General features: G+C 31.9%; 1 protein-coding gene and 2 long non-coding RNA genes across 4 annotated transcripts; 2 read left to right on the top strand and 1 right to left on the bottom strand.

Moving 5' to 3' along the window:
• The first annotated feature begins 97 nt into the window (after positions 1-97).
• Positions 98-27,360, top strand: LOC126872664 (uncharacterized). 2 transcript variants are annotated; one of them, XM_050632790.1, is made up of 4 exons: positions 98-262; positions 16,859-17,118; positions 21,706-21,825; positions 24,793-27,360. In XM_050632790.1, the coding sequence occupies exons 1-4, from the start codon at positions 239-241 to the stop codon at positions 25,349-25,351; spliced, it is 963 nt and encodes a 320-aa protein (XP_050488747.1). In that variant the 5' UTR covers positions 98-238; the 3' UTR covers positions 25,352-27,360. The 2 variants fall into 2 exon arrangements, with proteins under 2 accessions (XP_050488747.1, XP_050488746.1); XM_050632789.1 differs by lacking the exon at positions 98-262 and adding an exon at positions 4,655-5,318.
• On the bottom strand, positions 6,744-9,125 carry LOC126872701 (uncharacterized). Its single transcript, XR_007692139.1, has 2 exons — positions 7,786-9,125; positions 6,744-7,622 (listed from the first exon to the last, which is right to left on the bottom strand). It is a non-coding gene; the product is annotated as an uncharacterized LOC126872701 (long non-coding RNA).
• LOC126872705 (uncharacterized) lies at positions 17,307-20,754 on the top strand. Its single transcript, XR_007692143.1, has 2 exons — positions 17,307-20,334; positions 20,419-20,754. It is a non-coding gene; the product is annotated as an uncharacterized LOC126872705 (long non-coding RNA).

Raw genomic sequence — 27,360 nt, 5'->3', positions numbered from 1 at the left:
AAGGAGAATTGCGAAGGCGTAGGTCCGGTCTGCTCTCCCAAGTACGGATACGTAGGTTTATTTATGTAGGCCTTTAACTGTGATTCAACTTCAACTTGGCTGCGGTGGATCAGTAAGTGGTTGTGATTAGACTCGAGAGGATTGTTTTCTATACTTTTACCAATAACAACTAAGATTAGTATTTCATTTTTAATACATATTTCATTGATATCCATTCTATTCAGTGAAAATAAAAAGGATGCTGCTGTTATTGCTACATGTGGTAAGTATTTCCCATATCAAACATTCATTAAGTATCATAGTTTCAATATTAATATAACGTAAATATAGTTTCAGATCTGATATTTTTCTTTCTATCTAATATTTAACATACACAACGCTACTGTAATTGAATTACCCCTATTGTTAACGTTAATTCTTATTAAGAAAATTGCATGTTTTTTTGCTGAAAATTATATATGTTTGTTTATATATTCATTCAAGTTAGATACATTTCTTACTTTAATAGTATCGATTTAAAATCAATCATTTTTGTCATTTTTCCAATTTAGATTTAAATATCCTTTCCTGAATTTTAATATACGAAAATCGTTTCTTCTCGTTTCTTGCAAAGTGTAAGTAAAAAGTTATTTCTCGCTTAACGACTGCGACGTGAGTATGCGTTGGATACTTTGTCCTTTTTTCGGTTTTAACTATTTGGTTACGTTAAATTAGATATACAGGGTGTCACCGAGCTGGTGGTACAAACCGAAAGGAATTGAATCTAAAACTAAATCGAAAATTTAGAGTGACAAATATGTCATAAAAATATCTGTCCTAGGTATTAGTAATATGGCTAATTATCGACTAAATATGAGCAAACGATCAGCAGGTTATTCTAAATGCGAAAATAAACGAAGTATGTGGAATAAAATTGTTTCGTTTAAGGGATCATCTTCAAGAAAGTAGAGTATGAACATGTTTAGTTAAGAATTAGCCTAGAACTTATTTCACACGTAGAATAATCTCCTATTGACTATTCTACTCCTGTCCAGTCGGGAATTAGCCATATTCAAGTATACCTGATTTCCAAACTCGATAGTCTCGAAAATGGAGCTCTGTACGAATAAATGTCACTGTACAATCTTGTTTTATCTTTTCATGTAGATCTTTTCGACTTGTACCTCCAATTCGGTGACATTCTGTATAACGCGAGCGATAATCGAAATAACATTCGGTTTTAAGCTGATTTTAAGCATTTGTATTGCATCTGTGAAAATTATACTATAGTTTAAACCTGATTAAACTGAGTACGTAAAAACTTATTGACATATTGTTTCACTACGTGTCTCTATTAATTTTAGAACGTACATATATCATTGGGATTATGATAAAAAATTTAGAGATTTAGTAATGTGTATCCATTAGGAAGTATAGCCACTTATACATACTTATTTCTTAATATCGAAATTTGTTCTTTCAATAATTTTAAAATATTCCAATCCAGCCAGTCCAAAGATAATACTTTTATCGGTTGATCTCAATGAAATAACGATATGATACATCCTAAACTCTATATGAGTGGGCGATTCTGATATTACTTCAAACTGTAAACGTTATATTAAAATCGTCCATTTGCCTATTCGCAAGTATCTTACTTTACGTCCGCTTATAATTAAAAATTTATTCTTGTGTTCAACCTTTTTCACATTTTCACAATTTTCTGAACTTCATTTCGATTAATACAGATTCTAAAGCGATTTATAATTTATCGTAAAGAATTACCTTTATTATACTTAAAATCGTCGATAAAATATGAAATAAATCGAATTAGCAAACGAAAGAAAAAGTTATATTTTCGCTACAGGTATTTGAATTTTGACGTATTATTATAAGAGAGCTTTAATAGAGATTGTCATAATTTTGATAAAGAGATGGAGATCTATGGATTGCTTACACACATACGTAAAATGATTAAAATATCTGTCAAGACGCGTGGTACAATCAGAAAACTTATTTATGTGGAAATAACGAAGAATAAGACAAAAGTGTAGAATAAAATCTTTTCATTTAAGGCCTTGTTTTCGAGAAAATCAAATTTGAAAATTCACCGAGTGCGCGTGTATCGGACTAATTCTTGATTAAATACGTTTAAACTCGATTTTCTAGAAAACGAGGTTTTAAATAAAGAAATATTTATTCGATATATTGGATTTATTTCAACTACTATAAAATATTTGAAGTTAACAAACTGAAATTTATCGTGGAGATGGATATTAAAATCATGGACAATATGTACAATATGTATTTTCGCACAAAGACCGACTGCGAGATTATGTTTCTGATTCTATCTATTTCCTGGCAATTGTTTATTCTTACTGGTAATGAGAAGTTTTCTCAATGTTGTCTTTTGTTTTCTTTATAAATAGACGGCATACAGAATAGAAAGAATACTGATCGCTGATCCTTACACGCTTCGTGAAAAGCTTGACAGGATTATTATGTCGATAATAATAATTTTTATCAAGAATCAAGAATCAAGAAACGTAAAGATTGCTTATAAAATAAACATTAAATTATACTTTTAACTCGCTATTGTTTTCACTCATGTAGACAATTTCGCGATGTTACAAGTCAAAAAGAATGCAAAATTCTGTAACTGACAGCTTTTAAAATCACGCAAATTTTATGATTTTTTCGTAAAGATATCATCTCCCTTGTTAATGAATATTTACCGTGGTTATTAAGTAGGCCATACACATTGCACGCACAATGACTTTCATATATGTTATTTGATCGAAGTTATTTCATGTAAGTTATTCGATTATATATTCACCTTTTAAAACATGTTTTTCGTATTGTTATTATTTGTCAGTAAATGTGTGCATAATTTAAGAAATATATTTTTCTATCATTCTTAATAAATGAATTGTTTTAATAAAATATAGGGTAATTTAACATTTTTTAAATTCCTATTATTTAGTTGATATCGACTAACATTACTCGCTAATAAATATTTGTAAACGAAAAGCAGATTAATTAGAATATTCTACTTTCTATAAAGTAATACATTGTCACAAAAAAAAACCAAATAGTAGCAGCAAAAATTCAAATGGAAGAAAAAAAAGAGAAAATTAGAACATATGCAACATTAACACGATACACGTATAAAAGTTTCACTGACAAAGATGACGCTTCATATATACGCACACAGTTGTACCAATTCAACGTGTACAAGAGTCTCAACTCGTAAAAGTGAAAGCGATGCAAACGAAGGAGAAAATATGATCGTGAAACTCGACCAATTGATCGCTATAAAAAGATAAATTGGGCTTTCCTGCATGTAGCTCTGATAACCTTGTTCGACTTTCATTATTGGAAATTCTATAAACGAAAGAATCCTTTTCTTTCGTTGTACGTAAATTTAAAAAACTGTACATTATTCGTTTTATTATCGTATATTTACAATTTTAAAAATGAAATTTTCTGCAATAAATTCATTAATGTGTTCATTGGCAATGAACTTTCTTAAAATAAAGGATCAATAGGAGTTGATTCGTCGCATATGTACCGTATCGTGTAATTACGAGATTGTAACATTTTTTGTTCATGTGCAGCTCTGCACTTGACCACAGTGTCATTTTATCTTTCAAATCAAATGTAATATTAGTATAAGTACTATTTACCTATGTCAGGTAGGCTCGTCTATCGATCGGTGATTATACACGTCATGATCGATCTTTATTCAACAGCAATCCGAACTTCCTGCACAGAAATATTTATAGTACTTCATCTGACCCTGACTAAACTAAACGCAATGCTATTAAAGCAATCATATAATGTAATACCTGGATGCACGTAACTATGTCGTTTCAACATACATAGTTGTACATCGTTTCAATTCTTGCGATATATATCGTACAATTACTTTTTGTCCTCATCAAATACAAAATTATAATCTAAAATTTGAGTTTCTATACAGTTACGAGAATACATATAGACCGCGTAATAGTATTTTATAATAGCGAATTAAACCTTGATAGACGCTTTATATTATAATGAACATTACGGATGAATATGATAATACGAAGGTAATATAACGCAAGCTACACAATACAATATATAGTTGAACAATATAAATTAACACGTAAGAGAACAAACACATTGATCGATTTACACTTGTGATACCAACAATAAGTCATTCGGTGTCAGCGTAACAAGTATGTAATGTGATCTTCAATTTTCTACATTTAACAACTTAGGGATAGAAAATTAGTTATTCAAAAATATGAATAGCGTTACGTGGCCATTACAGTACTTACAAATCTATAATGTAATATGAAAGCAAGGTATTTATTAATTATATTAACTACGTATTTCGAAATTCGAAATATCGAACATAAGTTATAAAATAGTTATTTAAATGTTATACGGGCAAATATAAAGAAACGATATGAAATATAAAGAAATATAAAAGCACTAAATCAACATTCGATCATACGAAACATGTCGATATCTTGTTGCTGCCTCGTTATAGGTAACAAATATAAAATGGAAAAGATTAGCTATTGTGCTTAAATAGAAAATGAGATGAAAATAATTTTATGCAGGAAAACCCGCGCCAGTTCCTTGAAAGAGTAGGGGAATGACGGTAAAGGAAAGAGTGGAGATCCATAGAATGGTCGGCGATAGCTTTGAAAATACAAAGCATCCACATCGTCTCAGTCCCCGTATCGCGTCTGCTCCGCTCACTTCGTTCAAATCCGTGCGGATGATTCACTGTGGTACACATATATCGATTTCCTTTTTCTACTTCATTTTCACTTTTATCTATAAGTTCATTTACAAATAATAAAAGACCAACTGAATAGATCACACAAGCTATTTAAAGTAGAAGATATATTCGACAAAATTCAGATAAAAAATGTATTAAAATTCCATTTTAATTTTTGCACTGCAAGGAAAATGAAAAATGTTGTTTAAATTTTAACGCTTTATGTTTGAAATCAAGAATGTCCGTTTTTTCTAAGTTTTATGTATCAAAGAAAGGATGAGCTATGAAATACTTTATATGATTTGGTTAAAAATAGTAGAGCCTTGTGTCATTTCACTTTCCTTTACTGAATTCTGAGAATGTACAATCTTTCAAAAAGTATCGTTAGACGACAAAATATCCATTAGCTTTGAACAATTTTATACGTGATTTATAAAAAAGAAGAAGAAACACGGAAAGAAGGGGAAGAAAAAAGAACAGCATGGTGATATAATTCTACTGTAGTTTTATAATCATTGCAACGACTATGCTTTTGTGGATACTGAGCTGCCTGAACCTGTTAACGGTAAGCTGAATTCTGAGACTTTTATAATTAATTGCCTTAGATATAACACGTCTCAAATGCGTCTCTTGGCTGCATTCTTCGCATTAAAACACGTAGGAAAAACATAAATACAATTTCGTATTCGTATCCTAATTAATGTATCAGGTGCGCGTAACAAACTTTTATAGTATAGTTTAATAGCACATATACTATAGTGGATAGTTTAATAGAATTAAAACAATTATTCGAAACCTTTATTTCTGACCAACAGAAAATGTTGAAAACTATATTTCATGTACAAATGATGAAGCAGCGTTTCTTTATAAAGAGTGTTTTTAAAATGCAAAACGAGTTCGGTAACTGAACTGGACTTAACTGTTTTTTTGATTGTAGTCAGGGAAAACTGTAAAGGAGAATTTTTCATTGTTTACCAAGCTCTATCGCCGTGCAGTGCGATTTTTTACAAAAAGACACTAGTACATTTGTATTGATTAATTCCACGTGCCAATACTCTTCAAAACATATAACTTTTATCTAACTTTCCAAAATACCTAATCATTACTTTAAACATTTTTTCACTCGTTTTTCTTATATTTTCCCTTATATCGATCAGCACTCATACTTAAACAGTTCCTTTAATTCATTCTCTTCCTATTTTTTAAAAAGTCCCACAAGGACAACCGAAGGAGATTTAAGTTTAAACGAGGGTGCGAAATCATTTTTATCGCTTTTTCTCATTTTGTACCTACAACTAAGCTGTGTATAATCTTTCCTTTTTTGCTCAAACCAACCATACTTTCTTCAATTGTGTTCTCTTCTCCTAAAATATGTTCACGGCAGTTGTACACGATTGGCGTATTCGCGACGATGATCTCTGCTGCAGGATTTGGATTTTTATCGCGCTTGATGAGAACAATAAACACATCCACTTTCTCGTTACTTGCAAAACCTATCTTTGCGACTATACACTGATGCGATCTGACATATCTTTCGATATTGCACTAGTTAATAACTGAATATGATGATAAGTCTAGATAAGTCTGAACACGAGGCATCATAAATGACACGAGAATTCTCATTAATATCACTGTTAGTGAACATAAACAACGACGCGACGTGACATTTCAATTATCGATGAACATTCTATAAAATTTGACATATCTGACAAAATATTAATTTCTTTGAAATTGTATTCTAATACTTGTTTATGCAGATTGCCAAGAAGAATCAGTTAAGGCAAAAAAATCACAGGGTTTCATCTAATAAAATGCAATTGCTCTTTGCAACTGCACCGGCACAGTTCTGAAAGAATACGCTGCGGTAAAACCCGATAAACAATGCAAAATTCTCTTTTACATTTTTTTGTATTTGGGATAGGAACATATATGGCCAGCATATATGCCCCGTTATTAGACTAATCCTGTATCCAAAATACATGCAAAAAAGTAGAAACAACCATTGTATAATTAGAACATATTTAATAACAAAAACGGTGAAAATTTGCTGTTTCTAATACGTATACGTATGCTAGTATCCTCGTATTTATATAAATATTCTACTTAAAACAAATTACTTTTCCATATACTTTTTTTAAATACCTTAGTTATCTACAAATCTTTATGTGTTTTTTCACATATATACATCGGTTGTTATTCTTGTTTACACAATTGATAAATCTAAATGCGTTTAAGAATGAAACATCAGCTAATTAATTCCGCGTTCTAATGCATTATACTATTACATAGTGCTTCATTTTTATTACTATGGTATAGTATCATCGAGCAAATGTTAAGACGTCTTACGATTATAATAATCTTATTATAATTATTCTCATTATATTAATACATATTACATATTGTCATGTATGACATAAATTCCCACTCTTAATTACCCAATAATATCCACATAACATAAGTTTTCACACAACATTCGCTCCCATGTAAGCAGAGTTTGGTTGAACATACATGTGTTTATAGACCGTGAAAAACTGGCTAGTAAGGAAGAAAGAACATTATAAATACATATACATATATCACCTAACTCTGCCAACCTTAATTACTCTCTTATTTGTCACGATACAGAAAAATGTTTCAAGAGAAAGTTATTGTACATGCATTTCAGGAGGAAAATTAGACTGTAAGAGTGAATGTCATTTCAAGGTCACATTTTCTGAGATTTTGACTAGTAGTAATGTCACTTAAAGGATATGGCCTATTTTTTTGTTTACCACTAAATACGATGTCCCATGACATATCACTTGAAATAATTTGGGTCAAAAATTCCGCAAGCAATTCATTGAGGTACAAGTTCAAGGAAGGTGAATTACTGAAACAAAATGAAAGAAATTTTCGTCATTTCAATGTTATCGGACATGGTTGCATACGTTCTGCTCTGATATTTTTGGTAAACGAAAAAATGGGTCGTTTCATTAAAAAAAGCATTACTACTAACAAAATCTCAGGACATACGACTTTCAGATGATTTTTACCTTCAGAGCTCAATTCCTCCCCTGAAATACAATAACTTTCTCGCAAAATAATTTCTTGCATCGTGACAAATAGGAGAGTTATTAGAAATGAAGGATGGCGGAGATAAATGTGGCCTGCTGTGTATGCACGATATATCTGCGTACATATATATCTTCTTTCCTAACGTTTAGAGTTTCTTGTAATTTACAAGTATTATCGTTCCTTAACATTATATAACTAAAAATTTGTACATTTCTCCTGTCTTATATAAATCGCGAATAAGTAAAAGCAATAAATACTTTTGAACTTGAGCCTTTAAATATTATACTACATGCATCAACTATTACTCATTATTTTAATACACAATAGTATTTATTTATCATTGCTTAGTCTGTGCCTTTCGGCTTTGGACGAAGCAATAATTGGCCTTCTGGTTTTACACCTCTTATACCTATTTCGCTTCTTATATATCTACCTCCCCTCTTATCCACTCTATTATAGTGCACTCTCTTAATTATTCTATCTCTAAAAACTAAAACTAAAAAAACTAAAAACTAATGACTAAAAACTATTTCAACTTTGGGCTACCTCCTTGCTGTGCTTCCTTCCTGTCGTTCCTCCCCGTCTTGTATTGTCCTTCTCTTCTCTATTATTACTTTTAGTTCTGTTAGACCTTCTCCAGTCTCATTTGGTGTTTTTTCTATGTCCTTTGTCGTTATTGTCGTCTATGTCGTTATTTCACATTTTTCTATTACATGTCTCAGGTCTTCTTCTTTCCTTTCACATAGTCTGCATCTTTTTTCTCCCTCTTCTTTCCAGTATTTCCTTGCTTTGGTCTCATTTCCACATCTTAATACACAATAGTAATTATAGTGTTTGCAATAATATTTCTTCTCGCCCTGTTATAATATGTCGTCTCTTATGTAGTATTTACAATTTGAAAGTCATGAATTTTGGGAAACATGTTCCTCAATGTTTCTTATATTTTATTTTTAATTCCTTGCAATTGAGGCGTTTAATATATCGACAGATTTTTCCTTAATCTTTAATTAAAATTAATATTAAAAAAATATTTATACCGGTTGTGTAAGAAAATATATTTATAAAAATTTATATCACGATAATATTTAATAAAATTAAGTAATACAATAATGTAATTGAAAGCGCAAATAAACATATAAATATTTGCAATTATAATACCTAATATTTTTGTATTTTCCGATAAAATAAACATAATAAAATATTACTTTAATATTAAAAGTTACACATATCTGGTATGTAACGTATAAAAGGGACAACTTGGTGCGCTTATATTCTTAGGACGTATGGCAAAACGTTGTTGAGTAAAATGCACTAATAATTAATGCAACGTGTTATGCATGTCAAGTTGAAATTGCGAAGGTCGTAATTGAATATGGAAAACGAATGGACTCTCGATGAATGTCAATTTTATTAATGAATAGGATTATTGCTGTGACACACATTTGAGTATAGAACTAAAATTGATCTAATTACGTACATACAACGTCCAATAATACACAATGAATACTATTAGCAAGTAATGTATATTCTAATGTAAAGCAAATTCCCTCTTCGAAATTATCAGTCATATTTTTTTTGGAAATTAATCATTAATTCGTTTAATCTAAATATTAATTTTCATATGTTTAGAAACGTACATTTAGAAACTTGCAAAACGTACAAAGTATAAATTGTATTATATATTATTTATATATATTATTTATAAAGTTCCATAAATTTACAAATTGCATACAGTAGCTGTAAAAAGTGTTTGGCTATATGATATTGAAAAATTAAGAAGAGCTTCGTTAACCGCTTCCCGTGCCATTTAGTTCGACGAAACTCGGGCCCAAGCGGTAGACATCGACGCGCGCTAAACAGACCAGACTGATGCTCGTAAACAGTCGCAATACGAACAGAAATGTAGAAACTAACATTCAGTCACGATCGTAACGGGCAAAAAAAAAAAAAAAAAACAGTCCGCGAGCTCGGCTTATGTTATGTTATGTTATGTTTACGTTTGGCCCAAGTATCTGGTCGCGAGTCAGACTCGCGATATTCGTGTTTGGGCCAAAATCTTCATCGCGAGTCTGACTCGATAAAGTACGGGAAGGACTTAATAAATAGTTGAAATCAAGAGTGTCCTAGATTTTAACGGCAAAACTTTGTTGGTATACTCTGTGGGGCAAAAGAATTAAAAAAACGTAAAGCAGATTATTTAAAACCTTATTAGAAAATAAACGTTCTCTAGTCATGTTTATACTCATGTTTATTGTCTAAGATCGTCAAAGATAGCGTAACGTCCTTAGCATTTCCAGAGGTAACTGATATGTTGTCCCCAGTATCTCAAAATATTCATTGCCTTTGACAATATAAGATTGACAGCGATTGAAAGTAGAATTTATTATCCTGTGCAACTCATTTATATTTCGTCTTGTCTCAGTAAACGCGTTACTAATTCTCTTAATAGATTCATGGCGCGAATTCGTATTTCGTATTTTTTCTTAATTAGGCCCATAATATATACCGTCAATGTTCCACCGATATAACTTGGTCTCAAACTTTTGACAGATACTAAATGTGTATAAACTCACAATTTTCCTTATTATAAATGGATGTATATTCCGTTCCACTGAAGGCAAATTACAATTTTAACCAATCATATCTTATAGTGACATCTAAAGCAAGCGTCGAAACCGCTAAATTACTGTTAGTAAAGCATTGTCTGTACGATCCCTGTCAGTTATTTTCTCCGTCACCTTTCCCTTGCTTCCGTTGTCCCCAATACTGCAGATCTCACTATTCTTTGTACTGCCTCGTTTTATCATTAACAATCTGTGTATACGACATTAAAGATAATTTTGCTGTTAGCAATACATTTCTAGAAGTACATTACAAAAAGAATCGAATATAATTGCGCACGCACATCTTCACATTTGTCTCATAATGTTTATATATTATATAAACACATATATATTAAATTTATATTAGTTATATTAAAAACATCTTCCATCCCACTGAAAGTAAATTACAATTTTAATCAATCGTATCTTATAGCGACATCTAAAGTGAATTTATTTTATTATCGATGATTTTAGTGTAAATATATTTTATTATATTTCAGTTTTATAATAATAGAGGTAGGCTTCTTCTAATCTTGTAAGAATACGATAAGTCAAGATACAAAACACGAAAACGAGTTATTCAAATCGACATTATCTGTTTTCAAAGAAGAGAAGACTGCAAAATGTTGTGCCATAATTTAACTTGTGCATGTCATTGGAGAAATGAAAATTTATTTCCATCTTTAATAATTCACAATAAACATTAATAACATTTTGCTTGGTCGACAATGCACATTCACATATTTATACAAAGACATGGTCTTTTATTATAAATTATGATTGGTATATTATTATATTTATTTTTCGAACGACAGAATATATTGTCCAATCAAAAAAAGTGGTATCCCTAAAGCATCTTGTTACCGTCATCACCAAAATAACGTTATAAATTGATTTGAAATTCTTATTCGAAACATTTTTTCTTATTATTGAGAACAAATTATGATTCCCTATTTTATCTCGAATCTCGTAATGGTTAGAGTAATTTTGTAAACTATATATATATATATAACAATTTCAACTACTATAGCTTTTGTAATTGTTTTACTTTCGATTATATTACACTGCATGTGCAGATCTCATTATAATCCTTTCGCAACATGATATTGCACACTCTAATATCGTATCCACACAACTGTCCATAACAGCTTGCAAGCAACAGTGTGAACGCGACATAAGGAATAAGAAACCAATAATCATTCAATCGAGACATAATAGAGCAGTTATAAAAGTATAATTAAATACTGGAATAATACCATGGTTATAATGTCACTTAATTGCTACTTGCAGCTTCCATATTTTCTTAATAATAATATATACTGATAAAATTGTAATTTTGAGAATTATTCAGAGCGCTTATTCAGCAAAATTATACAGTCTGATATTCGAGAAGAGTAAAAAATAATAATAGAGTAAATGTAACGATAACGATAAACATTAGTGTGCCATGAAAATTATCGGAAAGAAACAGTTCTTTTATAGCACAATACAATGTAACGATTATGTCTAATTTATTGGTCTTCTGAATAGAAAATTGCGAAAATTTCATTTCTGAAACAGCCATAGACTATCTAAAAAAGCAAATGATTTTAATGCATTGTACATGTATTCTTAGGGTAAATATGTCAACTTTTATGTGATAGCAAAATCAATGCAAAAGATACTTTGTGTATCTCTATATACTTATCATCATAAAAAAAATATTAGAATTTTTATATCAAAATATGTTACAAACATTTACTTCTTATAAATGGAATCATGCTTATACGTACTTATTTGTACCAATCTTATAGTGAATTTGAAACAAATCCAACCGTTATACATGTGTCATAAAAAAGAAAGAGGAATACGTTAATTTTGAAGTGTTTGTTTTCTGATGATGCAAATAAAATCCATCATGTTGGGAAAGAATAAAGCAATGATAGCTTTTTAACATAAATGTATGTTACTTTGATTTGTCCGACTTCTTTAAAATCAGTGATAGATTATTTAAATACAAAATTTGGAATCTGTAGATCACGTTATTGCGTCATGTTAGTATACGTAATACTTCTTTAAATTAAATATCTTTTCTCAATTATATATTGGTAAACTCAACATTGTTGAAGATATTTCTACATTATTAAAGGTCTTAATATCGATGTATAAAAGTAATTCATAGTTGCCAATCGATACTTATTCAAATATTACCTTAATCCGTTAGAATGCAGCATCACACAACATCCGTCAAATTTATGTATTATATTTTCGTATCTCTTTTATCTCATACAAAATATTTACGATAAAACATCTCTGTTGACAGTTTCGTCTTATAAGACAATCGCAAAGTCACAAATAATGTACTACAATGTCCCAACAATAACACGTTCTTTATCGGTTATATGTTGTGTTTATTTCTGCTAAGCATAAAGCAGCTTGTCCCTCTCAAATTGTAAGAACAGATAAGCAAAGTAAAAAAGAAAATCACTGGCCAAAAGGTGCATTAAATAAATACATTATACGTAAAATAAAGTACTTTTTTCTAAACTGTATTCAATTGATTTTCAATTTTATTTTCGAATATTATTTGAATAAATAACACTATAGAAGGTACAGTGAACCAAGCATGGGAATTTTCGGCTACTCGAGACTTTTATCCTTGTCAACATATACAGTATACAGCAACGCTTAATGATATATTGTAATATTAACACTTAAATGATTGACGAGTAAAAAATCAACAAATCAACGAAACAATATCAACAAACATATGTGTAGTAAGAATATTGCATGTAATAGCAATATTACATCAAGAAATACAGAGATGCATGTGCATGTATCACACTTTTCAAGAAAAGTAGATGTAGTATACGGAAAACTAAAAGTTTATTCATAACTTTTAAACAATAGACCATTGGAAATTGCCTCCTACATTAAAAGAAAATTAGAATATAATGCATTATATCAATATAAAATTAGAATATAATTTCCCTAAATCATCCGAAAGAAAAATCATATTGGCCGAGAGCCACAAATTCTTCCTATTTAGTTTCGTCATTGTAAGTATTGTAATTCGTGTGTATTATGTCAAGCTTCCGAAAATCGAGAATCAATCCACTGAATCCATTTGGGATGAAAGAGTAACACTTATTTTAACATATGTATATCTACCTATTTTTAATCCTCCACGACACAAAAAATAAATCATACAGAGAAATTACTATCTTTTCAACATAAGTAAGCGTAGGTAATAGTATTAAAAGATTAAAAGAAGACGACCCTGTAGAATATTTAGATATCTTTATATACAGGGTGGTTGGTAACTGGTGGTACAAGCGGAAAGGGGGTGATTCTACGCGAAAGAAGAAGTCAAAAATATAGAATAAACTTTTTTTTTATTTTTTTTTTTTTAATTTTTCCATCGAGACAACGATCTACAGTGAGATCCGTTATAACGAGACGTGATAAAGTGCACGCGCACCGAGCGAAAATTCAAAGTCGATTTTCTCGAAAACAAAGCCTCAAACGAAAAATTTTTATTGTATATTTTCGACTTCCTTTTTCGCGTAGAATCACCCCCTTTCCGCTTGTACCACCAGTTACCAACTACCCTGCATATCTGTCTCAGGATAACGAGTCGAACCGGAACTCCACTTGAACCGAGACTTGCACTTATTGCTAAATCAACAATACACCTACCTATCAAATCCGTAACTACCAAGAGTTGGATGAATTGCAGTATCGTCTTTATAAACGAATTTTTCTCTGGTACTATTTTTGCCGAATAGGCAACATGGCTATAGTAGTGCAACAGTACGAACCCATAGCCCGAAAAGGACAACCATACATTTTAGACGTGTATAACAGAAAAAGGATTATAAGAAATATAAAACAAGATCGTACATTAAGTACATTACAATTATCCGTTGATCTGTTACAACATCCACTACACGGTTGGCATTAGAAGAAACCAGTTATAGCGAAGTTATAGGAATAAAACTACAAGCGAAACTAATAGAAAGGAAAGACATAATATGTCTAAAATCTAGCAAATTCAGCTTAAAAAGTGACATCTGTTAAAATGATGTAATTTTTAACCATAAAAATAAATTTAACATTCTTGGAATCACTGGACAGAAAATGGTGTTGCGAAAGAAAACGAAAGATTCAAAGTTAAAGATGAAAACCATGGACTTGGAAATGTTCTTATTCAAAGATCCATTTCATCATTTGCGATTGAGGATTGATATTAATTACTTATTCATAATGATAGTACGAACATAATGAACATGAGATCTCCTACTTGTATATGGAAGTATTGTCCTCAAACTCGATACGCTTATGGACACGACCTTCCACTTCCAGCATTCGCTTGCGAAATTTTCGACTCAAGTTATTTGAGGGTTGTGGCGTGGAGCATGAGTAGATACGTTTTCATCTTATCTTTTCAACGAGGAGCAAAAAATAAATCATTCTGTTTAAAACAGTCGTGTTATCAGTAAAATCTCGGAAGATATGACTTTCAGATAAAATTCGTTTACATAAGCTAATTTGCCCCTGGAATTACAATAACCGTACAGTTAACACTATAAACCTATATATCTACCTAATCTATATAAACACTAACCTCTTTGCTTTTTGTTTTACACAAACAAAACATATATACATTATCCATATTCTTCGAATTTGTAATATTTCTTACATATCTTGTATATTCAAAGTAGTAATAATGCGAGAAAGTTTGCTTTTAAATATGTAGATTTCTACCAACGTGTTTTGTTACAAATACAAACGAAATATAAGTTATGCAACACGAATAAAGGTGATTAGACTACACCAGCGGATGATTCGCATGCTTATTATAGTGTAAATATTGAAATAACTTTGCAAATTTCAAACTACAATAACTTCTAAATTAATAACTTTAGCTCTCCAGTTCCTATAGACAGTTGTACCATCTTTCATTTCATTTATTCTGCTTTATCTGTATTAGTATACTATTTATATCAATATATTGATTCGCAATATTGCTTATAGGATTCTTGTATTCTTTTATTTTTCAGTTACTCTTTTCGTATTGTGACATTGAACTTCTTTGCTGTTTTAAAGTAATGACATGTAATAAAAAATTTGTAAGCTTTCATTAAAAATGAGAAAAACAAGTATTTTATATATATATATATATATATATATATATATAGCTCAGACTAAACTCTTGAATATTGTTATTTTGTATCGATAGAAATAGAATTGAATACAATTTTCCATGTTGCGTTACAATCAAAACTAGATGCAAATAAATATTTTAATACTATTTTGTAAAGAATGGAATTATTGTCGCTACTGGTTATCGATTAATACAATCAAAATCTTAGTATCTTTTTGTAGCAAATGGCAATTTGAAAAATATTTGATACTCGGATGCATGAAAATGTGTAGAATAAATTTCAGAATATACTTCTTTTTTCCAACAACGTTTCTTTCCATTTCTAACTACTTTAAAGATGATCACACAGTATTGAGAATATTATTAATCACGTGCAATTTATATTGAAGGATTGATTCATATTGTAGGATTGTTCACGATCGTCTACTGGTTTGGTGACTAAGCGCCATAGTTCTGTGCTGAAATACATTGAAATCCTTTTTCCTGCGACGCGATCAACGCGCCAACAATAACATAATTGCAAATAATGCACACTCAAAACGACACGAATAAAATTCTACTGTGTCAATCTGAACATTATATCTGCGTCATATATTAATGCTACATAAATTAAAATACAATTAAATATGTTATTACTTCGCGTTATTAATTAAGTAATCCTACCCTGCAGACTCTCGCAATACAGAGTCCTTTAGTTGCAAATTAAATACAAAACGCTAAAGTCGAAATTAAACAAAGTATCAATATCAGTAAATAATAGGAATATTAACAATAGTGTTGACTGTACTATACCATATTCTTAATCAATATTTATGGTGTTAACTCGAAGAACATTCAAGCTCACTAATTTCCAAACTGATCAGAATATTATATAAATTACACGGTAAACGAAATGTATCCCAAATGTGACAGAGAAGATTCCAATATCGCATATTGACAATGCTATTGTTGATTGTATGCGGATCCTTGAAGCACCTTTTGAATTTATTAATCCTGATTCATTGTTGTATTTTGTAGACTCAAATTACAATTATATCTCAAATTTTTGTTCAAACAGTGCATCAGATTGTTTATTAAACGACTAACGATTAAACGATTCATCACTCGCTTTATGATCCCTATGAAGAATAAAACGATATATTTTTCATTTTCTAATAAAACCTTGAAACTATTGAAATCATCTTATACAGGTTTCTTATAAGAGGTGTTACCTTATTGTATTTCTCTGTTCACTTACCGACATAGCATAACATAAAATTTACAATTTACGGAAAAACAATTGTTATTTTTCGATCGTTTCAGGTTTCCATCTTGTGTTTGTCTACGAGTGAAATAGAAGCTGAAAAAAGTGGTTGGAACGTTGATCCAAATACGCAATATCATATTCAAACCGACGAAGGACCTGAAAGGTACTTTCGTTTCCAAACATTAAATGGACAATACAGAAAGGAGAAAAGATTATTGGATGGTACAGTTATCGGCACAGAAGGCTGGCTAGACCCTCTTGGATATTTACGACTCAAAGATTACATAGCTGACGATAACGGATTTCGAATTCTCAGGTAACGTAAATAATTATAAAATGTGCGTGTCTAAACATACGTATATTATGTTACGTATGTAGTAAATCTCGTTGAAATTTTTCTATTACTCCAAGCAATACGATAATGGGCTTAATTTTGTATAAAATTAGTCCTACACACCTAACCCAGAGCCTCCTTACACTGCGTTAATAGTGTTGTCACTCGGAACAAGCGAATACAGGTTGTTATCGGAACTTACATGGGGACAGGGTACGTATAACTGCCACCTTTGAATGTTTGACCTTGTGTCTTATTAATAGTCATAGCGTAACAAAGTCTAATAAGGAACTGCCACCGTTTACATTAGAATGGTAGATCCGATGAAGTCATTGGTATTCGACGTATCATGATTTTTGCTCCAGTAGCAATCTGTCAACACTGTCGTCTCTATTATACTATACTTATTCAGATTGTGTATTTACATCGTGTTCCATCGTATCGTTTTGATGGATTTACTTTACCATTAACCCTGATTACATCTATTACTATCTTCGACTTTAAAAAATAAATTGCCATGTCCGTGGAATTTAATGAATGAAGAGACGCGATAATGAACAATGTCCTGCTCGTCCACTACTATATCGATCGAGATATAAATCTGAGAAGAAGCATCAACATTATTTAAAATGAAATCGTTGATACTGTTTACCGATTTATTTTGTTGGAGCTAATATTGCTCGCTCTTGAAACCGGAAAAAAGAGATGTGTTAAAAGAAGAGTCGGAATAATTCATTCATGCTCTTGGCCATATTACAAAAAATATTAGAAAAGTGGGTTATCGAGTGGAACCTTTCCGCTATAGTTCGCAAAACCTTCCATAGAGACGTTTATGGTAAGAGAAAGCTCCTGATTCGAGGAGCACGCATAAGATCTTTTAAGGCATTCGTTGACTCAGCTCACGTACCTTTGAATATTACGGGCAAGGTTTACCAAGTCTTCTAGCACACAGTGACATTTCCTATCAACTCTCTGTTATTATTACCAATGTCCTTGAAAGTTCTACCAAAAGTTTCTATTCCACTTTTACGAGACATTGAACTGTCGTCCCACACAATGACAGAACATGATAAAAGAATCTTGGATTTAACGCTTTGCTTTGAAATGTTGCACACGGCGTTTTCATCTCAACATATATTTGATGGTAATTTAGACATTGCGTGCTAAAAACGTTGCAACTATCCCAGCTGAGGCAACTGCAAGCGCAATTCGACCTTCGAAGCGTAGATTGTTAAACAGCAAATTGATCATGAAAGTTTTTCTTGTTCTATCAGGTGCGTCCAAAGGACGTTTCGTTTCGCGCACTGGTAAGAATCGCATTATATGCAATTCTTGATCGTCATTTAGGGTTAATCTAGTTGCAAATATCTTCTGTTCATTATAAGATCTTGTGCACTGTTCGAAAAAAAGAAGGCTTAGGGTTCTCTCGCTCTTCCCTAATATCGACTGTACGATTTTATCAATTTCAGTAAGGGCTGAGATGAAAATTATATCGTTTGAATTCCAAGTCTGGCAATGAATGCTTGGTCCGGATGCGGTGTAAGGTACGGCCTGGCACGCTATCTCTGTGCTTCATCGACAAAAATAGTACATCGGATATTTGACAAAATGCTAATATCACAGAAAATAAAAATCCAACGTTCGAAACAGAACTTGCGAGGACCGCTTCTATGAGAGTCTTGTCCTAATAGGAATCGTTTTCTAACAGATCGAATGTTTTACAGGCCGGCTGAAGAAATGGGCCATCGCACGATTTACAGCGATAGACTTTTAACGACGCGGAGTAACATTCGTAGACAGTAGCATTCGTATTGTTGGGGTGGGTGGTGTACACGTGACTGACTGCGTTTTTTTAGCGAGGAACCTAGCTTACGACGTTAAAACATATTATAATTTTAAGTACAATATGAAGATATCTCGTTGCAGAGTAGCGTTTTGGCAAAATGATCAACGACATACAACTTAAAAAATGCCACCAATGTAGTATTTCACGAATGTACTGAGATATCGGCAGCATTGTCGCCGGTAAATAGAACACGCTGTCCATTCTCAAAATAGGCAGTCAAGTGCATAATGGTAGGCGACGTCTCGTGGATGCTAAACGATAGTATTCTCCATTTCATTTTAAGCATTAATGCTGAAAGTGGCTTGATCACTTTCTTTGCTGATGTATTCGCATATATACAAGGTGATTGGTGGTACAAGCGGAAAGGGGGTGATTCTACGCAAAAAAAGAAGTCGAAAATATAGAATAAAAATTTTTCGTTTGAGGCTTTGTTTTCGAGAAAATCGACTTTGAATTTTCGCTCGTGCACTTATCACGTCTCGTTATAACGGATCTCACTGTAGATCTTTAAAAAAATTAAAAAAAAATTTTTATTCTATATTTTCAACTTCTTTTTTCGCGTAGAATCACCCCCTTTCCGCTTGTACCACCATTTACCAACCACCCTGTATATATATGTGTGTGAACGATTTAACGAAGTTACAGAGTTCAACATTGATATGAGAGCTAAACGTTGTGAAAAGAGCGGTGTTGTATGGTCTGACCTACCGGTTGTCGGTAACCTTTTCTCCCCCCGATCCAATCTCATCGTAGGATATTTTTTACTGCATACCTCCATTGCCGAACGAACATTTTGCATTCAAGGGTCCGTACGATACCTGGGTCATTTATGTGACAATCATTACGTGTAGTTCTGAATCTGAGAATAGGATCAGGAATTTCAACACTAATCGGAGAATCTATTTTGTCGGACCTGATTTTACTTTGCAGCCAAACCAAAAGTTGTATGTATTTGCTATTCTACGGTGTATAGGAAATATTTAGTAGCTCCAAAAATGTTGCCTTTATTAACCAAGTATATTTATTTTACGTAACTCCAAAAGAAACGTAATTGACCTTTATATGCCCCCAAAAAGACTAATAATACGAAATCGTAGTCTCCTCCACGCTATTTAACCCTTGGCATCGTTCTATTTGTGATCGGTTATTTCACGTGCTAAGAAATAATTTCCTGTTTCCTCGTTAATATCATGTTACTTGTCTTTTATTTGACTGCGAAATACGAACATATCGTAAATGTTGTCAACACAAGAGCTAACAGAACATTAACGTCACTTTCCAGGAGAACGGTTGAGTTTCATGAAGCCTATAGTTTCTTTTGGAAAGTTAATCCTCGCTATGAGTAGAATACGGTAGAATAAAAAAATTTCACCTTTTGATCTTGATTTTGAAATTCAAGGTCAATATTGCGACATGTTTTTTGTACCAATTTTCAGAAAACCGAGTATGTGGAATCACGCTATCCTGGTCGCAACATATAATTTCTTAACGGCCGATACACTTGAGAGCAGAACGTTTGAGCAGTTTTACTCCATCGGTCGAACTAAGAGTATCCAAGCTTCGCATATCGCGTGTCTTGCGGATTAATCCAATCGTTTCAGCGCTAGTTTTTCTGAATCAATCGCCTAAAGTTGACTCGCGGCATGATACGCGAGTGGGTGAGACTTTTACCCTCACTGACACGATGCAACCCACTTTTTGTGCTTTTTTTATATGTAGCACCTCGTAATTTAACTTCCTGTTAAGTTCATAAAATAAAACTCCGTGTATCATCACCTGTTCTGATCTATAAGAAGTTTTCATGTCCATCATTTTAACAAAATTTACACATAGTGCAGTATGTTGATATTTCTGCCAAGGACCCTATAAATGCAGAACAAACTCAAGATATCATCCGTGGCTGAAAACCTATTTGAGATTACATACGCGTAAGGGAAACAAGTATTCTGCATACTAGCCTCCACCCAATGTTCTTGTAATATTTCTACGTTGTAGCACACGCTGGCATTGGATACGATCTCAATAGTCGAATAATATGTGATTCCCAACTTTATTAAAGATACTTATTCAATCACGATTATTACACTTACTAAATCAATACTATATATTGTATACTATATCCAATATATTATTTATGCTTATTAAATCAATTATGAATACCGAGGAAATTTCAAGTTAAAACAATATGAAATTCAAACTAATCTTTTTAATTAAGATTAATGACAATCTGCGCAAAGTGGAATTTAGATGTGTTCATCAAAAGAATCTCACCAAGCTGTGTCTAGTGAACATTTTTTTACAATATACATATTAATAATTAACATTGTAAGTCTACGCTTACGTTAGTGCTTTGAAATTCGTAATGATTTATAAATGTGGTCATTTAGAACAATAAGAAGAAAGAGAAGACGAAAAGAAGACAGTTTTATTCTTCTACGGGCTTCTGAGGCATCCTGGACGATACAATTATTTACATACCATTGTATTCATAATAACTTAAAAAATGAAATAAAATTCTCTTTACATAATTAAACAATATCACGTTTTTTAATAAAAGAGACGAGGAACTCCCAAAATCGAATATATGTATAATTGAATTTATTTAATTTAATTCCATTCTATTCCATCCAATCCTATTCGAGCCCATTCCATACCATTTTTATTATTGCTGCGAATTGATCAAAATATCTAATTAATTATACGAAAATTTTTGTTTGCATTAGGTCGAAAATGATTTATGTGGGTAAAAACAGACCTATTTACGATGCTGTAACGGAAGCAAAAAGAGTGCCTCCTCAAACTGGAATTCTTGTACAACCAGCACGTCCACCAAATCCTTTCAGGTAGTATTACTACTTTATAATATATAGTTTTAGACAGAATACAAGTTTAAAAAGCATAGGATGGCCACGAAAACATACAATTTTACTAGAATTATTACATACAAGTCTTTATGCATAAAATAATAAAATTTTTAAGTTAAACGGTTATCGTCTCTAAAATGATAAAACTCTGAACAAAAAGAAAAATTTAATGCCTACAACGGATAATATATATACCTAAATCAAGTTTGAGCATTATGTAAATGTATGTATTTAAAGAATTTTATGTTTAATTAAACTAAATCTTTTAGTTTGTCTTACAACTATTATAAAATAATTAGACGTTATTTTATTTTAAGAAGAGAATAATAGACATACTCGCGAATAGAGTCCCTGCTCTATTCATACACACTCATACACATCATATCGATACTCGTGATCTCTTTTACGATGTCCTCTAAAGCTACGTAATCGGTCTTTATTTATTTATTTATTTCGGTGGAGATAGACATCGACTTTTCCTTCATTGATTTTCAAGAAATCGCGTTTTCACCGAAGAACGCTACCATTCTGCTGTAAGAATGCCTATCATCGAGATCGAATGTCCAATTTACCTCTATCTCGTCATTTCCTTTTTTTGTCGTAGCTAAATACTTTAAAACTCTTTTGTCGTGTGTTCGATGTATTTTTCCTGAATTTGAAACGAATTGTGGTAGTTTAGACGTAACATACAATGCTATATTTGGTTACGTTGTTAGCACCATACACGTACCTATTATATCACGTACCTATTACATCAGAGAACCAATCAACTATAAGGTGCCAAAGTATTTTCTATCTCCTTTCCTGATTTAGTTGATGGACCATCGCGTTTTCGCTAATTTATATCTAACTAAACTACAAAGTTCCTTTTTCATGGTTATCTTCCTTTCATCGCTTTGATACGACTCCGTTATTACTCGCTCACATACTACCGATTCTATTTTTTCAGTTAGGTTAATCTCAACGTCTTTGGATTTAACCATATATCCCAATAGGTTTCGTATTATTTCCCTGCGTTTCATTTTCTATAAACTATAGCTTTCTTATGTGTTTCCGCTTCTCATAAATTATATATATTACTATCTACGTCATTCTTATGTTCGTTAGAATCTTATAGATCTTGAAAGTATCGGGAAGATCGCGAAGCAGAAGTCTCCACACTTTTTTCTACGCCGTTGCTCCTTTCCCTCTAATTTTTCGATATAAAAAGGCTAGTGGTTAAATGAATTCACTTGAAGAACAGCCTGACGCACACTACGTCACACTAATGTTTTTTTGATACTACCCTTTGATGCCCGCTTTCGTGTTTGCGTAAATGCTTAGAAACCGCAGTCACTACTGATCAATTGCAACAGAATATAGTATACAGAATACAATACATTATTCTTCGCCATATAGCGTTTGTTCAATTGCAATATCTAATCCAGAGAACCCACAACGTACATCTTTGCCACTCGAGACGTGTCGATTTGTTAATAATATTACAAAGCTTGCAACTAAGGCTTTCTTTCTACGACTCCCAGCGTTAACCATACAAATGTTGGTCCCGCGTATCATGTCCCTGAGTTCCCGGTGTCAGCCGCACGACGCACAGCAGCGCGTTTCGCGAAAAGCTGCGAGCAAATTATTTTGTTCTTTTTCTATGTACTGCAACCTGCTCATTTGAAATATTTATACTGTTATTTTTTTAAAAAGTAAAAAGCGAAGGCGATATTGTACGGTATTGTAATACAATGGTATTCATATTATGAATTTTTATTTAGATAGTTAACGCATTGAACGTCACGTATGGTATACATTTCATTAATATTTAGTACACCAAATACGAAACGTACCCAATTTCGAGACTAGCGAAATGATATTAAAAGACGGCTTATATAAATCACATAAAAGTATGTCATCTTCTTTTTCAAACTGTCTCCATGCCTATAACTTTCTAAAATTCTGTATCCATATCTGCCTGAACAGCCCTGTCTGTATCTTAACAATCGTTTAACTCCTTCTGGGATTTCCTTTCTTTTTTCGTTCTTTGAAATTCCGTATTTAGCTACTAGAATGGAAATAGAAAAGCGGTAGAAAAGATCCGTATTTGAATGTAACAAAGATTTCTTCTACGCATGTGCCCCCGATATTATCTTGCATTTTTATCGCGGCATTCTAAGGCTTCGTTTGAATACTCGCCTACCGCAGGTAAATCTTTTCCACTATTTGCGGTCCATTAAAATTTGATGCGCAGTTACCGGCATATAGTTATTAACTATAATGTTTTATGTATAGTACGACAGTGTTTCGGCGATAGCCAGAAAATGCTATTTCATTGATTAAATAGATATTAATAGCTGTTAATATTATTGTTAAGGTATAATAAATTAATAACTTTATTAGCACACAACATCGATACATATATATTACGCTCTGAAGACCTCGATAACCTTCTTACACGCACGCTTGTTGTCAAACAGACTATTCTAGAAGCTTCTAACATCTAACAACAGTCTTTTGTCTCAACTAAGGCCTGGACGTCCTCTGACGCTTACACACACACTCTCATGTACAGTGTAAATGTATCATCTACCTAACAATTATATAAAGAATGGAATAATAAGTTCTTTATTAACTCCGGTTATATTTGCCGTTAAATGGTTATCGTTAAATATGCGCCCACCGTCGATTTGCATTCCTATAGGATTGTCTTACGTGGTCAACTTTCAATCCTAAACCCGACCCAACTATAATATCTTTGTTCAGCTACCTTGTGAACATGTTTCAAATTAAGCTTTCAACTTCTTTGTCATGGAAAATGTTGATTTTAATTTGTCACATTGTTTAATTTCACTCGGAGATTTCACTTTATAATGTTATTAAACGTGCAAACAAAGTTAAAATGTTTAATTGCAAAATTAATCGACTGTAAAAACTAATGTCAGTTAATGTTTTTTTTTTCAGACAACCAGAAAGAGAACACGTTGTTCCTTTAGTTGGTAACGACATAAATTCAGGTTATTACGCCAGCACCACTATTAAACCTGAAGCTGATTATTCTTCTGCTGTATCTAATTCTAACAATTACTACTACAATCCAAATCGAGCAAGTTCTTCGTCTGATCTTGGCAATTTAAACAACTATTCTCGAAATACCTACCAGAATTTTCCTGCTGCTCGAAATGAACATCTGAAACCAAGCTTTCAATTACCAACAGCTACATCACGAAGTAATCCAACGGCATTTCCTCAATTCGATGGAACATACAACACTGCTAACGGATTCCAATATTATTTGAAAAGGCAGTATCACGAAGAGGAACAAGATTCAAGTGGAGCACATGTCGGTTCTTTCGGTTACATCGACCCATTTGGTATTAGAAGGGTAATATATTTCAAAACAGATCCGCAAACTGGTAGATTTCTACATCAGAAAAATAACAAATACGTGGGATTCGAATCAACTCCGTATGATCTATCGTTACCTAATACGTACAGACGTAACTCAAGATCAACAACGTAATATATTTCTCCAAAGTTCATTTTAAAATAATACGGGTATCTTGGACGACATCTTATTGGGATTTTCTTTCTCTGTATGCCTTGTTACTAATGTAAAACTGGAAGAAATTGTGCTAACTTTTAGTGAAATTTTAATAGACGTTAAATAATAATAGGCCACGATAATACTTATTTTACGTATAATGCGTATTTCTCACATTTTGCGTGGATAACAAAATTAGCGTGAAAATAGGCTTTTTTAGCACCTAAAAACTTAGTCCGCAATATTTACAAAGGAATTGTAAGCTGTAAACGTTGTGCCATGTTAGGTTATTGTAGTACTTATTATCCTCCAATGATACTTTAAACTATGAAAATATAAGGAAACCTATTGCGTCAAATAGTTGAGTTAAAAACTCCATTACTATAGAATAGATAACAAGATACATCGTAAGCATGGTAATAAAAAATTAATAAATTTAAAAACAATACAGTGAAACTCATTTAGTTGCTGATTTATATACAGGATGCGTCACGCAACTGAGACGAATCGCATCTTGAATTTGATAAGAGACAGAAAAAGATTGTTTAAGCAGAAGTTGAAAGGTATGGTAATATCTTCCTACGACTTTGCTTGTTTTGTAAGTGCAAATACGCACACGAAAAATTTAGGGCACATCTTTTTTTAAATGGATTTACATACTCTTCTTACTCATATGTAAGTATTATTTATTATAATGTTTAACAACAAAGTCACGTACTTACTTTATTTTACTTTATTAAAGATGACGTTTGAGTGTCCTGCCTTTATACATGTAGTAAGCGCATCGCATAGATCGTCTCTTTATTCATTCGTAATGAAGTTAAAGTGGTCGCTGTTTATGTTTGAAAACTGTAGTTTAATTTGTTCTTCCAAGTCTATCAATAAACGGATCCCATACAAGGAAGTCAAGAGAATTTAGGTCATGGTGTTGCATCTGCCAAAATACGACATCTGCCAATTGATGTACGCTGTATATAAGTGACTTCTGAAATTATACTTAATACGACTAAAATATTCTAATATCGAAGTGATGAGAAAGAAATGTTTATTACCTGTAACGATTAGAAAAATTCATAGTATGGATTCAATACAGAATATTTCGTGCTAATGAAAAGTAAAGGTTTTCTCTCCGTTTTCTTTTGTTAAAGGAATCTAAACCCTACAACAAAGGATAGTGTAATCCAGCTGGCTTTAACTTTATACTAAATGTATTCTAAAAAAATTAGTTAAACATTTATAGCAACGCTACGTCTCTAACAATTCTTCCGAATTTCTGTGCTAATTATTCGTTTGTAGTTGACTGTCTGTACTTGAGTTTTCACAATACGCTTTAACATCCGCAGCTGTGTTTGAGACAGAAACTTGAAAGTTTACAGTTTAATTTCTCGTAATTATTCTGTAAGTACTGCAAGTCGGAATCAATGTATGACAGTATATGACAGTGATGGAAGAGTGTAGGTGAAAGTAAAACATGTTCGTTAACTTTTCAGTATGCTTGTTACAATGAAAAATACTGAAAATATTAAAACAGAAATGGTGTTTTATATATATAGCAACATGAACGTGCGTTCAATGATTTTAATCAACATTAATTCATTACGTTATCTATTATGAAACTAAATAAAAACACGTTAAATATTTCAACTAATTTCAAAGATTCTGGTTACTTTCTAGCAACGAATATTTGTTATGTTATATATTATGATTTGTTTATTGGGATGAATAGGATATTTGTCAATGAGCAATTATTAAAACTATAGTAGATTTAAAGCAATCACAAAGACGTGTTTTAACGTGATCCGGCGCTCATTTTCGATAATAATGTTAAAATGTGTTTCCTGCTATTACTGAAACTAATTATTTTGTCCGTATAATACTATTCGATACAAATTTTTATTTAATTTATATATTAAATTATTTATAAATTAAGTAACCAAACTTCTATAATTATATATAGCGATAATAGGAATAAAACTTATCACGATATA

Source organism: Bombus huntii, chromosome 13 (assembly GCF_024542735.1).
Source record: "Bombus huntii isolate Logan2020A chromosome 13, iyBomHunt1.1, whole genome shotgun sequence".
In the NCBI taxonomy this organism is placed as follows: Eukaryota; Metazoa; Arthropoda; class Insecta; order Hymenoptera; family Apidae; genus Bombus; species Bombus huntii.
Note: the sequence above shows the minus strand (reverse complement) of the source record. Positions and strands in the feature narration are given on the sequence as shown.

What these genes read in the sequence shown, in the direction of transcription:
- LOC126872664 (XM_050632789.1), top strand. Translation starts at nt 5,280, where the DNA reads ATGCTTTTGTGGATACTGAGCTGCCTGAACCTGTTAACG. An exon ending in GCTGCCTGAACCTGTTAACG is followed by an intron (nt 5,319 to 16,858) that starts GTAAGCTGAATT and finishes CGATCGTTTCAG; the next exon opens with GTTTCCATCTTGTGTTTGTC. An exon ending in CGTCCACCAAATCCTTTCAG is followed by an intron (nt 21,826 to 24,792) that starts GTAGTATTACTA and finishes TTTTTTTTTCAG; the next exon opens with ACAACCAGAAAGAGAACACG.